Source organism: Trachurus japonicus, chromosome 21, assembly GCF_045865225.1.
Source record: "Trachurus japonicus isolate A0001 chromosome 21, Traja_1.0".
NCBI classification, from domain to species: Eukaryota; Metazoa; Chordata; class Actinopteri; order Carangiformes; family Carangidae; genus Trachurus; species Trachurus japonicus.
In genome coordinates, this window is record NC_140927.1 from 1,950,110 (window position 1) to 1,963,536 (window position 13,427).

Below are 13,427 nucleotides of genomic sequence, written 5' to 3' on the forward strand. Positions count from 1 at the left end.
AATTTAACAGACAGCACTCTTTCATTGTTTAGATTCTTTTTCATTTTCACATGCCAGTGTTACAAACATCCAAAGCAGCTGTATCCTCTGTGCTCAGAGCAACATGTAGACCTTCTGTGTGCCATGTCATGGCACGAGGAAACAAACCTGACCCCAACAAGTAACATAAGCACATATTTTGAGCCAAGTGATGACAATAGGCACTTCTAACCCTTTGTGATCTATTCAAGGATCACAGAGAGCTCACAGGCGTTTGAAAGCCTGCGTACATTGAGCCGGTACAAACAGATTACCAGCCGCACTATTAGTGGGCCGGTGTGTCAGCCCGGCTCAGGTAGAGTACCTGTCATCAGTGGTCAGACGGCTGCTGTGTCATTTTGTGACAATGCGAGCTGCAGGTATGTCTGCACCGGTGCGGGATCTCCTTTCAGCCCGGCTATGTGAACAACACGCTGTGTTTACGTGGGCTAAATTTATACTGCCGGGACAAAAATATGAGAATGACTTGCTTCTTGCGGCCGTATGTTGTCTGACGCTCACAGCCACAGTGAAAGACGGGACACAGGTGGAGGCAGGATGGAGAAATATCACCCTAAGATCTATGTACAGAGGCCTGGGTCAGATTATTCATCGATTTTTCATGCAGGGCTTCTGCTTTTTTGTCCGGAGCTCTTAGTCTGTGTTGGAAGAGAGCTGAGGGGTGGTAAAGAACAAGTCACTTGGTTCACAAGTTTCAATGAAACTGAGCTGGTATGAGTGAGTCTATAGGTTCTTGAGGTCTCCTAAAGTGTCATGACAAAGAAGGATGACCAAGCAGTGGTGTGACCAAAGAACTCCAGAGACAATGATTACAATTTACCAGTTTTGGTTCTGTAGAAATCTACCGCTGTCCAGGACTTTGGTGCATGTGGAGCTGGCAGCTCCTCTCAGCCCACCATGGAACGATAAACATCAGAAGTCACTGTCCGGGCCACCTTTCCCCAGATTACAGCCCTCGTTTCCAGGGAATGAAACAGTAAACACCAGACAGCTGTTTCAGATCAATATGTTGCAGCTGGGTGGGCAGTGATCCATGTGAGACCTCCACCAGGTGTGTTTGTCCATCACACTGCAAGTTCAGAGGGTGCTTGACCAACTGCTGGAGCAAGGTCAACATCTGGGTCATCCAGGGCCATTTTTCTCTACTGATGTTGATCCCTGCCAGGACAGGGAATCTCATAGTTTTGTAACCTCATTACACCACACAGAGGTGGTGTGATAACAAGAGCAGATAATGATTTAAGAGGCTGGTAGTTTGAATCCCTGCATGTTCCGCCTTGGAAAATAATACGGAATAAAGAGTTGAGTTATTAGTGCTCTGCCCTCTCGCCACAACTTTAAAGGGATAGTTCAACATTTTGGCAAATTATCCCATTGCCATAATCCCTCTAGTCTTAGCAGTAGGTTTGTTATCTTTAATTGTCAGTGCGAGCTCAGAGCTACACTACGGAGGCTAATGGAATTTCTTGGTGCAGGTCACAACTTGTCCACGATAGTGTTTTGGAGTTGTTGGATTGTGTAAGATGAGTTTGATGAGGGAAATCAAGAAATCCCATTAGCCTCCGTAGCGTAGCTCTGAGCAGCTTGCGGCTCTGCTCCACCGTTCTAAAAATAGCTTGCACTGACAATTAAAGGTAATGAACCTACTGCTATGACTATAGGGATTATGGCAATGGGCCAATTTGCCAAAATGTTGAACTATCCCTTTAACTATATCAGTAGCATGGGTCTGAGGATGGCAAGACTGAAATATGTCAAAGCTGTTGAATGGACTGTCATTACATTTGATTCAGACTTTCATAGTCCCCAGAGGATCTATCCTTTTGAGTTTGACAATCGCCTGACTTCTCCTCTATAGTGCCACCATGAGGGTGAAATGTGTAGTTTTCAGATGAAATGCCTCGACAGCTATACTTTATACTATTCCACATTGCTCAAAGCTGTGCATTACTGTGCAGATCCTCCAGCAGGCATCAAACCCAGAACCTTCTTGCTGGGAAGCGAAAGTGCTAACCACACTACCACAGTAGCTACCATGCTGCCCCGTGACAATGACATGATGATTATGATAATATATCATATCAATATATCAAATATCAATATGATAATAGTGTGTATGCTGTTGCATTGCCGGTGCAGTTCTTAAAATCTACCCTTGAGTTTTGAACTGATCAAAGTCGGCTACATCTCCACTGTTTCCGGTTTCCCAGATTTTTTTTCCGACCGTCCCATGTGATTCTCCTGTGACTAGGAGTGTGTGTTTGTGTGTGTTGAGTTCCTCATTTCTCTCATCATCTGAGTTGATTTTCCACCAAGGTGAAAACAGCAACATGGGATTGAACTTGTCCTGACTGGCACAGGTCAAGTTAGGCAAGTTTTCTGGGACACTTGACACTGGGCATCACGGCCACTCAGTGGTTGGTAGGCCTACTGTTGCCTCACAGCGGAGAGTCCTGGGATCTTAGAACTGTGTGTACTCACTCACTGTGACTGTGCGTGTTTCCCCCTGCATCTAAAATCACACAGATCTGCTGGAGTGTTTGTGCGGAGATGTAAACATGAGTGTGAAAATGTTTGTCTGTGTGTAGCTCTGCGATAATGATCACTCTGTGGTGTGCTCAGCCTGTCACCCAGTGCAATCTGGGAAAAGCAGGACATTAAAAAGTTGAACTGATATAAACAAACGTATATAGGCTAGTCTAAACTAAGTGTTGTAGTACAACATTTTCATTCAATTCAATAAACCAAAATTGCTCTACAAAAGCCTGTGTAACCATCTGAAAAATTTGGTTGCACCAGTGTCAGTGGGAGGAGACATCAGCAGGTTTTGTGCTGTGTTCGTTTGTTCAATCCAAACTTTGTTTCAATTAAATATGGCTTAGATTTTATATAAAATTATCTTTTCTTTTTAGCTGAGGAATAATGTAAATATCATGCCACATGATTACTATGAGTAGTACTGGTACCTACAATAATGGTCTTGAAAATGGTCTTGCAATGGTTTGATCTCAGTCTTGCCCCCCTCAAAGTCTTGATCTTCTTGGTCTTTCCCTTTCCTTCTTTCCCCTTTCCCTCTTTCCCTTTGAAATACATTACAATTAAACATATGAAAATGAGCTGCAAACTGAAGGTAAGCTGCTCTTGTCTGTAATTGATTTACTCATAAATAATCACCATATTTACTGCAGTGTGAGGACAGAGGCTGTACAACCTCCCTCCTCCAGGGGGCGGTGGAGACTCGACCTGACACCAACCCGGAAGTACTTTGACGACGCTAAGGTTCAACATGTGTTTACATTGAGGTTTACTGGCTTCAACAACTTTAATATTCACTTACCATTAAATCAAAATGTCTTCTAAAGTTCAGAATAACGAAGACGACTTTGAAGGACAGTCTGGACTGAAAGAGGAGCTGAACAAAAAGGTATGGTTAAGTTAGCCGAAACGTGTCGCTGGAGGCTAATGTGCTACAAATATTAGCTGTTGAAGAGTTAAGCTAGCAAATGTGACTTTACTGTTGACATTATAAGTCCGTTTCAGGGGCTAATATTTACATTTACGTGACTGTCAAACACAGGGACTGTCAGGGCTCTGTGTCCTGCTGGCTGTTAGTGTTTCTATCAGCTCAACTTCTTGTGCCTTTTCAATTTCAGATCAAGGAACAGAAGGTTGTCGTAGACGAGCTGTCCAACCTGAAGAAAAACAGGGTGGGTAGAGGCAATTGTTATTGGATAATATGTTCAATATAGATTTTACAGCAATATATGATTTTCTTGTGTATTAAATTGTGGTTATTCTGTATGTCTTCGTCTCTGTAGAAAGTCTACATCCAGCAGAGGAACAGTAACATATTCTTCCTGGCAGACAGAGGTCAGACGCTGGGATCCTGCAAAAGTAGGTTGAGAGGTGTAATGGGTGAATTCATATCATGTAAAACAGGGTTCCTACGCAAGTATGGAAAGTATGGAAAAGTATGGAATTTGATTTTATACATTTCCAGGTCTGTAAAAGTATGGAAAATTGAAACTATTGTATGGAAATATATTTATTTTATTTATCTTATCTTGGTTTGGTCTTATCTGAAGTTATTTGGGTTAATTATTTTGTATGCACTAACTTATTGTATGTAGCTACAATCTCCTGGCAATGATTTGGTTGCATAATGGCATACCCATTCAGAATAATGAAAACAAATAATAAATTGCATGCTTTTTTTTAATATTATGCACATCTATTTACTTAAATATCGCAAATTATTTGATTTTTTTTACCAAGAAGTATGGAAATTAGGGTCTGGAAAAAGTATGGAATTTGGAAATTTCAAATGTGTAGGAACCCTGTAAAAGGACAAATCAGTTGGAGTCTGGAGTACTGATCAAATTCTATTTTAGGAGCACAAGCAGAATATTTAAGGGCTCACACCGTAAATCGACTTGCCAAGCAAATATTCATATTTCCATTTCATTCAGGATCCTCACACGCACAATGACAGATTCAAGATACTTTGGGTCCCCTATTTAGACACACTTCTTGTCTCTTTGGGGTTCCATGTACATCTCTTGCGACTGCTCATGTGCAACATATTTTTCTTTTTTAAATGGATAGTTGAACATTTTGGCAAATTGGCCCATTGCCATAATCCCTATAGTGTTATGAGTAGGTTTGTTACCTTTAATTGTCGGTGCAAGCTATTTTTAGAACGGCAGAGCAGAGCCGTGAACTGCTCAGAGCTACAGTATGCTACGGAGGCTAATGGGATTTCTTGGTTTCACCCATCAAATACACAATCCAACAACTCCAAAATGCTCTGGTGGACAAGTTGTGACCTGCACATTCACCACGCTATGAGATAATAACAGAACGTTATCTTTTAGAGGTAAATTCATGCAAAACTGCTGATGCGTGTTCCTGTTGGGGGCAGTTTTTCGCCAATCAGTCTCTGCATTTGCCTCGAAAACAAAACAAACCCCCCAAAAAAAGCAAATTTGCTGGTTGCACATGTAGATGAGCTTTCTCAAATTCTAGGGGCAAAATGCCACTATTTAGGGGCAGTATGGAGCCCTAATGTGGCGTCATTAGTGGATGAAACTAACAGATTGAATTCTCTGTCTCCAGGGGAACTGGATAATATGAAAAAGGACCTGCAGGATATGTGAGACTGGTCCTCATCTTCTTTCAACAATGTGTGGCATCTTCTGTCTGCTGAGTCGGTCGCCCGCTCACTTTGAGTGGGATAAAACAGTTCACGAACATCTGAGGAGAAGAGGACCCAACTCCAGCCAGGATCTGACAGTAACAGGAGGAAGCCCCCCCCGCTATCAGTGTTTGTTCTCTGCCCATGTTCTTCACCTGAGAGGTCGTCTTACCCCTCAGCCCGTTCAAGACGACGCCGGAAATGTGCTGGTGTGGAACGGGGAGGTTTTCGGAGGTCTGCCCGTGACGCCGGCCGAGAACGACACCGCCGTCGTCTCCGAGAAGCTGTCGTCCTGCGGCAGCCCTTCACAGATCCTCTCTGTCCTGTCCAGCATCCGGGGGCCATGGGGGTTTGTTTACTATCAGAAGGCCGGAGACTACCTCTGGTTCGGCAGAGACTTCTTCGGCAGGCGGAGTTTGCTGTGGAAACCTGAGGCCGAGGTCCTGACCCTGACCTCTGTGGCAGCTCACGCCTCTGACAGCGATCCGTCTGCGTGGAAAGAAGTCCCAGCTGTCGGCGTGTACAGGATTGACCTGAAAACAATGGCTGAGACCAGCAACATGATGTTGGAGGTTTTTCCTTGGGCCTCTGCTGGAAACGACGCCAGCTCCGCCTGCATTGAACCTCTGTTGGAGTCTCTTCCCCACGGCTGCACTGCTGTGATGAACCAATCGGGACTGGTCCTCACCTCACCTGTGTGTCCTCTGAACATGTCCATCCCAGCGTCTTTAAATGAGACAGAAATGAATCCAAACTCCCATTCGTCAGTCAGCGATCTGGAGCAGCTGCTTGCGAGCAGAGAGAAAGACGACGAGGTGAAGTGTCTGATTGAAGTTCTGAGTGAGGCGGTAAGGAGACGTGTCCAGTCTCTGCCTTTTGAGGACGAAGACAGCTCCCTCAGTAATAACCACGCTCGTGTAGCTATACTTTTCTCAGGTGGCATCGATTCTATGATTCTGGCCGCTCTGGCTGACCGTCACATACCCGCTCATCTACCGATAGACCTTCTCAACGTGGCGTTTAAACTACAGGAGCCGAAGAAGCAGCAAGAGTCTGCAAAGAAAAAGCACAAAAATAAGGCGGCGATAGATTCTAAAACTACCGAAGCTGGGTCCCGGACATCCGGCCCCTTTGACGTTCCAGACCGAATTACTGGAAAAGCCGGACTGAAGGAGTTACGGCATCTGAGTCCCGAGAGAAGGTGGAATTTTGTGGAAATCAACGTGACGCAGGAGGAGCTGCAGAGGACGCGACAGGGACGCATATGTCATCTGGTGCATCCGCTGGACACGGTGCTGGACGACAGCATCGGCTGTGCTGTGTGGTTCGCAGCACGAGGGACCGGGTTCATCACGGAGGACAACGACCAGAGGCCTTTCACATCACCAGCAAAGGTGAGGCTCAGTCATCAGACTTTGGACTTCAAACTTTTCCAGGAAGAAAACTCTTTGATCTCTAACTCTTCAACCAATACATGAGATTTGATGTAACTGTCACACCAGGATGATGTATTTTGTATTTTCATACAGAGGGTTTTGGAGTTGTTGGATTGTGTATTTGATGAGTTTGATGAGGGAAACCAAGAAATCCCATTAGCCTCCGTAACGTAGCTCTGAGCAGCTCGCAGCTCTGAGCAGCTCCGCTGTTCTAAAAAAACAAACAAACAAATAAAGGTAATAAAACCTACTGCTGTAACTATAGGGATTATGGCAATAGGCCAATTTGCCAAAATGTTGAACTATCCCTTTAAGAAACTAAATATTTGTAATTTCTGTTGAACAGTTCTCATTACATCTGATTTTCTGCTCTGTTACTTCACGACTGCAGGTCATCTTGACAGGGATTGGGGCAGATGAGCAGCTAGCAGGTTACTCCAGACACAGAGTCCGATACAAGACGTCTGGACACCAGGGGCTGATCCAGGAGCTGGCCATGGAGCTGGGCAGGATCTCCTCCAGGAATCTGGGCAGAGATGACAGAGTGATAGGAGACCATGGGAAGGAGGCCAGGTGGGTCTGCCAGGGGCTTGTTCCAAATACCAGATTCAGGCTGTCAGAGCAGAGGGATGTCTTTGGCTTCAACTTGCATATTGTGCAACAGTTACAAAAAATTAAACAGCAAAAATAGTATTTTTAATTCACCATTACGGCGCCCTGTGGAGTTTTAACAGTGTGTTGAGAGAATCTTCCTTCCGTTTTCAAAGCTGATTGTTTATGTATCTACAAGCTTGGTATTGTCCTCACTGTCTTTTTTGGCTCGCTGCTTCATTTCTTTGTTACTGCCCTCCCCCCCCTATTGTGTGAATTGTGTCATGAAAAAAAAAGACCATAACCTATTTAAAACATTGCGTTTCATGCCAAAAAAAATCAGCAGTTTATCGTAAAACGGCATCGGGAGAATGTATTTTGTGTGCAGACCGCTCTATGGACTACAGTAACAGGCAGTGGAGTAGCTGACACAGGAAAGGACAGCATATGGTGTGTGACGTCACCTACGCTACCTGTCGTCTTTCTTGTTATAGATTTCGGAATTTTTTTTTATAATAGTTTTACAAACTGCTGATTGCTTGGTATGAAACGCAATGTTTTAAATAGGTAGGTCATATATTTTTCTCATGGCACGATCCAATCGGATCACAAAATAAAAATTTGACTCCCGTTCACTTATATGGAGATCTTTTCCGAATTGAGGTCCCGTACTTCCTGCTTCTTAGGCTCTCTATAGCAGGAAACCAGTCGCAGGAAGTGAGAATTCTGAAGGTTTATTTATACAAACAAAACACACCCCCACTGATAAACACTGCTCTAGTGTTACTAGAGGTCAACTCCACAGTGTACCTTTAACTTGACAGAATAATTTTCTTTTGCCTAATGATATGTTTGATAACAGAATCCACAGACATGAAGCAAACATTTTGACTGGTCATCGTAGGGAATACAGAGCTGGTACTAACTAACATCCCTGATGGCTGTTGTAGTCAGACTGTTCTTGTCCTGCTGACGCACCTGTAACTAATGACATTAACGATGGCACTGAGGTTTCCAGGGCAACATGCCAATGAGCCAGTAAGGAAATGCAAGGGCTCTGAAACAAGTCGTTGTCATTTATGTTCTATATTTTATTTATTTATTTTCATGGGTGGGGGGTGGTGTTTAGACCTTTCTATATTGATTTGATAGATACAGTGTGCGAGAGAGACAGGAAATCAGGCTGAACTACTGGAGCACCAGTTAATGTTATTAGTCACACCTGTGCTGGACCTGCTGTCATGTGACTACAGTGCTGTTGCAGTCCAACCACCATATTTGGATATATACTACTGTGTATATATATATATATATATATATATATATATATATATATATATACAGCTCTGGAAAAAATTAAGAGACCAAGTCCAAAAGGTTCTTAATAAATCAGCTTCTCTACATGTATGGCAGCCATCGTTTCCAGTGCCTATTGCACTCCAACACAAGCACACCTCAACTCTGCTTAGCTGATCACCTGAACCAAATCATATTTAATGAGGAGGATTATAAATAAATAAATAAATAAATAAAAAACACTGCTGTGATTAGAAATTGGGATTATTCCACCAACTTTGATTTCTAAAGTCTTCCTAAGTTTAAAAAGTAGTGTTGTGTTGTTTTAAAAGTAATATGAACTTGTTTTCGAAAACACTGGAACTTTTTTGTTATTTTGACCAGTTGCCATTTTTTGCAAAAAAAATGCTCTAAATGACGATATTTTTATTTCCAATTTGGGAGAAATGATGTCAGTAGTTTACAGAATGAAACAAAAATGTTCATTTTACCCAAACACATAGCTATGGTAAAACCAGAGGAACTGATCATTTTGAAGTGGTCTCTTAATTTTTTCCAGAGCTGTATATGTATATATATGTCAAATATAAATATTAAATAGTAGCTGCATCTTTTGGTATTAGTTTGCACTCAACTCAGATGGCCACCCATACAGGTGTTTTCAAGCATTTTACAGGATTAGACCTAGTCTTGGGTTGGGGTGGGTGTGTTCAGACTGTATGACATCTCGCGTCTCTAACACGACTGCTTTAGGCACCTGCTTACATATGAGAAATTACAGCTTTACTCTATAGCGGTGGTTCCCAAACATTTTAGGCCATGCCTACTACAACCTAGCTGATGCACCCCCAATGCCCAAAACATTCATAAAAAAAGGCATAGTCTATTTATCAATTGTATTTTGGGTACATATTTTTAATTTTTTTTTTTATCAAAATGATTTATTAAAATGTTTTTTTAATTCAGGTTTACAAATGATTTTCTTGATTTTTACTATTTACACTGTGAAAACCCAATTTGAAACAGTGTATGAGTTATTTATTTATAAGTAAAATATAACACCATAGTGCAGTTTGGGAATCCCTGCTCTATAACAATAAGAGTTGTGCTCACTGAACTGAAAATGTCAAAGCCGTGACACACGTCACAGACAGCAGGATATCTGGACGTTGTTAATACAAGACTATATTCTTAAAAATCAGCACCACAGATGAAACTCCATTCACCCTCAGCGTGTAGGACCTGACAGATCTCACTTATGTGTGCAGGTTCCCCTTCTTGGACGAGGACGTGGTGAGCTACCTGAACTCTCTGCCTGTGTGGGAGAAGGCAGACCTGTCACTTCCTCGAGGTGTCGGGGAGAAACTCCTCCTGAGGCTGACGGCGAAGCAGCTCGGCCTCGGCCAATCAGCAGTCCTGCCCAAGAGAGCAATGCAGTTTGGCTCCCGCATCGCAAAGATGGAGGACAGTCACGAAAAAGCCTCAGACAAATGCACAAGACTCCTCACCGGGTAGAGAAATGACTGACCACAATGACTGGAAAAGATACAATTTTAATAGAAAATAGTCATTATAAAATGTTTATTTACAGCCACCGTTCTTGATTTACTATCACAGATCCTTGGTCATGATTCCACAATTTCAGGTGATTTGTTCTTCTGTGCTTGCCTTGAATTATAACTTTTTTACTTGGCATAATAAAAACAGCATTTTCCCTCTAAACCATGTACGATTTGACATCTTGAAGTTTCTCTTTGAAGTAAAGGTCACATTCAATGTAAGAAGGCAGGTTTCCAACATCAAAACGTCCAGTAATCTGATGAACATAAACTGGTTTCCTGAGGAAAAAAAAGTCCACTTTATTGAGAAATACACAAAATGATTTAAAAAGTCTCACAAAGCACAAAGATCCCTGACTCTACAACAGAACTTACCTTGGAATGAGCCAAGACACAAAGTTTCCTGGGGCGTCTTTCTCTTCAATAGGAGCCTCCTATGGAAATATAGAGGTGTCAGTAATTATTACAATCAAAAACACAAATACATCCTCCCTCCTCTTTTCTCTCTTATGTCACATGTGGGTCTTTTGATGCTTAAATTCACCTTCTTATCCTCGAGGAACTTATCCAGGAGAGGAAGGCTGTTCTTGGAAAACACATAGAAACAAGGACACTGGAACACACAAAACATTATCTTCTTGATGCATGAAAAGTAACACATGTATAGTACAAATTGAGCATTTCATAAAAGTACCAGTAACCCCACTCTAATATCAGTACAGTGTAGCTGAACAACGACTGTAAACAGTTAAAGGGATAGTTCAACATTTTGGCAAATTGTCCCATTGCCATAATCCCTATAGTCATAGCAGTAGGTTTGTTACCTTTAATTGTCGGTGTCGGTTTCAGCACTCTGTCTCGTAATGTTCCGTTATTATCTCATAGCGTGGTGAATGTGCAGCAGGTCACAACTTGTCCATGAGAGCGTTTTGGAGTTGTTCGGTTGTGTATTCGATGAGTTTGATGAGGCAAACCAAGAAATCCCATTAGCCTCCGTAGCGTAGCTCTGAGCAGTTTGCGGCTCTGCTCCGCTGTTCTAAAAATAGCTTGCACCAGCAATTAAAAGTAACAAACCAACTCCCAAAACTATAGGGATTATGGCAATGGGCCTATTTGCAAAAATGTTGTACTATCCCTTTAAGACAACCAAAGAGAGTTTTTATTATGGTAACTGTAATGAGTAGTTAAAGGCCTACATGCATTGTTTAACTGATGTTTGATGTAAACATCATTCCTAAACTGATCGTCAGGAGTCAGGACTTAAGCCTCACTGTTTTATTTCTAATCTAAAGTGCTGGTGCACACAGACACAACAAAGGTGCTATTGTCCTGACACAGTATAACTGCACTGTAAGTACAGAGGATCAGGTTGGCAGCTCTTATGGCATAACCTCATTTTTCTGAAAGATTAGAGTAAATATTTCTGTTGGCTCTTTGTGGTGCTCTCTTTATCTACAAGGTTGTTTTCCATTGTAAACGCTCTCTATGTGCCCTGGTTAGTGTTTATGGTAAACTTACTGCTCTCCTCGACTTTGTCTCTGAAGGAAGAGGTTTCTCCTTCATACAGAGGACACAGAGATCACTGTCTACTTCCAGTATCCCGTATTTATGGGTTTCTGAAAAGACAAAGACACAAGATCGACATTCTGAGATGAGACTGATCCACTTCTCCAACATCTGTACCTAAACTGCTCAGTGGCTTGTCACGTGTGCTTCTGAAATGTGCCTTATCTTCATCACTAAATTATGCAAATTCTGCAAAACTCACCTTCATCTTTGCACTGGTACGAGAGCACTAAACAGCTGTCCTCATCCTTTGCTTGGAGGTCAGAAAACTTCTCTTTAACACCACTAAGGCTAAAATCTTCTTTGAAGAGGGTGTCACTGTTGAGGGTTGGAGGAAGAGTTTGTCAGGACCTGACCCGTCTCTGCACGGTCGTATTGATACAGTGAGTTTATATATACTTACCCTCCGATAACTACGACGTGGTCCTCGATGTTGAAGTGCTTTACTGCCAGCTGCAGGCACGCCACCGCACCAAGACGCTCCTGGTGGAATGAAAACATTCAGTTACAGGTTCAGTTTCTAAAAGCAAAGAGTGGCCACAACAAGCCAACTAAGTACTGATGACTGATGAGATAAAACCTGATTTACATCATTGTTTCTTGTCTGATCACTGAGAATCTTGACATGTGTGAAACCTGCGGCCCACTCTTCAAACGCAGCGTGGTACAGAGCGTTGGTCTGTGGAGAGGAGAGCAGTACAAGTTAAGTTGAGGCCCGACATGGGTCATTGATTCTCAGTTAAGAGTAAAACCTGAACATCTGGCTGACATCAGCCCAGGTCCTTGATGCAGAAAAAACATCTGCATCGGTCTGGGCTGGTCTTAGTTTGAGGCACAAGTATAATACAAAAAACTTGATTAGAAACTAACTTTATGTAGTTAGCAGTTGTTTTTTGTTTATTATTGGGTGATTATTATTGTTGACACAATAATGTGAGAGTAATATGAGAAATATTGAACTGCTTTACTGTTGAGGTTAGTAATTCATCATGTTTATTGATTTTATTGATACATTTGTGACCATTTAAGATGTCATTCAAAACTGCTATCCAAAGTGCTGTAAGTAGCCTATATTGTTCTATGGTATGACAGAAGAATATAAAAATATATGAACAACATCGTGGTTACCGTGGTTCACCATTGTGTCCTCGTTCCGACATGATACTCACAACAACGTAGACAGAGTCCACGGCTCGTGAGGCGGTCAGGGCATGGACCCAGTGGGATATCAAGGCGCAGTGTCCCACCGGCAGCAGCGGCTTGGCGCAGCCGGCCAGGTGAGCGAACCTTCCGCTACCGTCTGCCACCACATCCCGCTGGAGCCTGGTCCCGTACCCAGCGGCGAGAATGACGGCTTTCATTAGAAGTGAGCCGGGGAAGCGCCGTGGTACCGGGTCCGGTATTTACTTGTGACGGCTGAGATTTGTTTAAGTAAAACAGTGGTAAGTTAGGAAACCTCCAACTGAGCAGCCAGGTTCGTTCTGTTCTCGCGAGATCCTAGTCCGGCCAATGGGCAGATTTGTTGTTAACGCGAGACGAGTAGCTTCAGGTTTACAAAACTTCCGGTTATATATTTCCAAAGTAGTACTTCTTCCGGCAAAAGATAACATTTAGATTTAACAGTACAAGAACATTATTTATTTCAAATGATCTTAAAACTGTGCCAGGGAATATAAGCAGGAAGAAACATGTAGTAGTGGAAAGATGTTAATATTAGAATAAAAGACTATTTAGTATTATTCGAAA

The 13,427-nt window shown here is 42.5% G+C and overlaps 3 protein-coding genes across 3 annotated transcripts; 2 read left to right on the plus strand and 1 right to left on the minus strand.

The window, feature by feature from the left end:
- The first annotated feature begins 3,301 nt into the window (after nt 1-3,301).
- On the plus strand, nt 3,302-5,340 carry asdurf (ASNSD1 upstream open reading frame). The gene is made up of 4 exons (XM_085764721.1): nt 3,302-3,463; nt 3,693-3,746; nt 3,858-3,933; nt 5,155-5,340. The coding sequence occupies exons 1-4, from the start codon at nt 3,389-3,391 to the stop codon at nt 5,193-5,195; spliced, it is 246 nt and encodes an 81-aa protein (XP_085620847.1). The 5' UTR covers nt 3,302-3,388; the 3' UTR covers nt 5,196-5,340.
- asnsd1 (asparagine synthetase domain containing 1) lies at nt 3,302-10,283 on the plus strand. Its single transcript, XM_085764718.1, has 6 exons — nt 3,302-3,463; nt 3,693-3,746; nt 3,858-3,933; nt 5,155-6,627; nt 7,061-7,242; nt 9,825-10,283. The coding sequence occupies exons 4-6, from the start codon at nt 5,221-5,223 to the stop codon at nt 10,069-10,071; spliced, it is 1,836 nt and encodes a 611-aa protein (XP_085620844.1). The 5' UTR covers nt 3,302-3,463; nt 3,693-3,746; nt 3,858-3,933; nt 5,155-5,220; the 3' UTR covers nt 10,072-10,283.
- Nucleotides 10,090-13,163, minus strand: LOC146964590 (uncharacterized). The gene is made up of 8 exons (XM_085764720.1): nt 12,851-13,163; nt 12,271-12,360; nt 12,085-12,164; nt 11,884-11,999; nt 11,634-11,731; nt 10,660-10,728; nt 10,491-10,549; nt 10,090-10,394 (listed from the first exon to the last, which is right to left on the minus strand). The coding sequence occupies exons 1-8, from the start codon at nt 13,040-13,042 to the stop codon at nt 10,274-10,276; spliced, it is 825 nt and encodes a 274-aa protein (XP_085620846.1). The 5' UTR covers nt 13,043-13,163; the 3' UTR covers nt 10,090-10,273.
- Between the last annotated feature and the right edge of the window lie 264 nt (nt 13,164-13,427).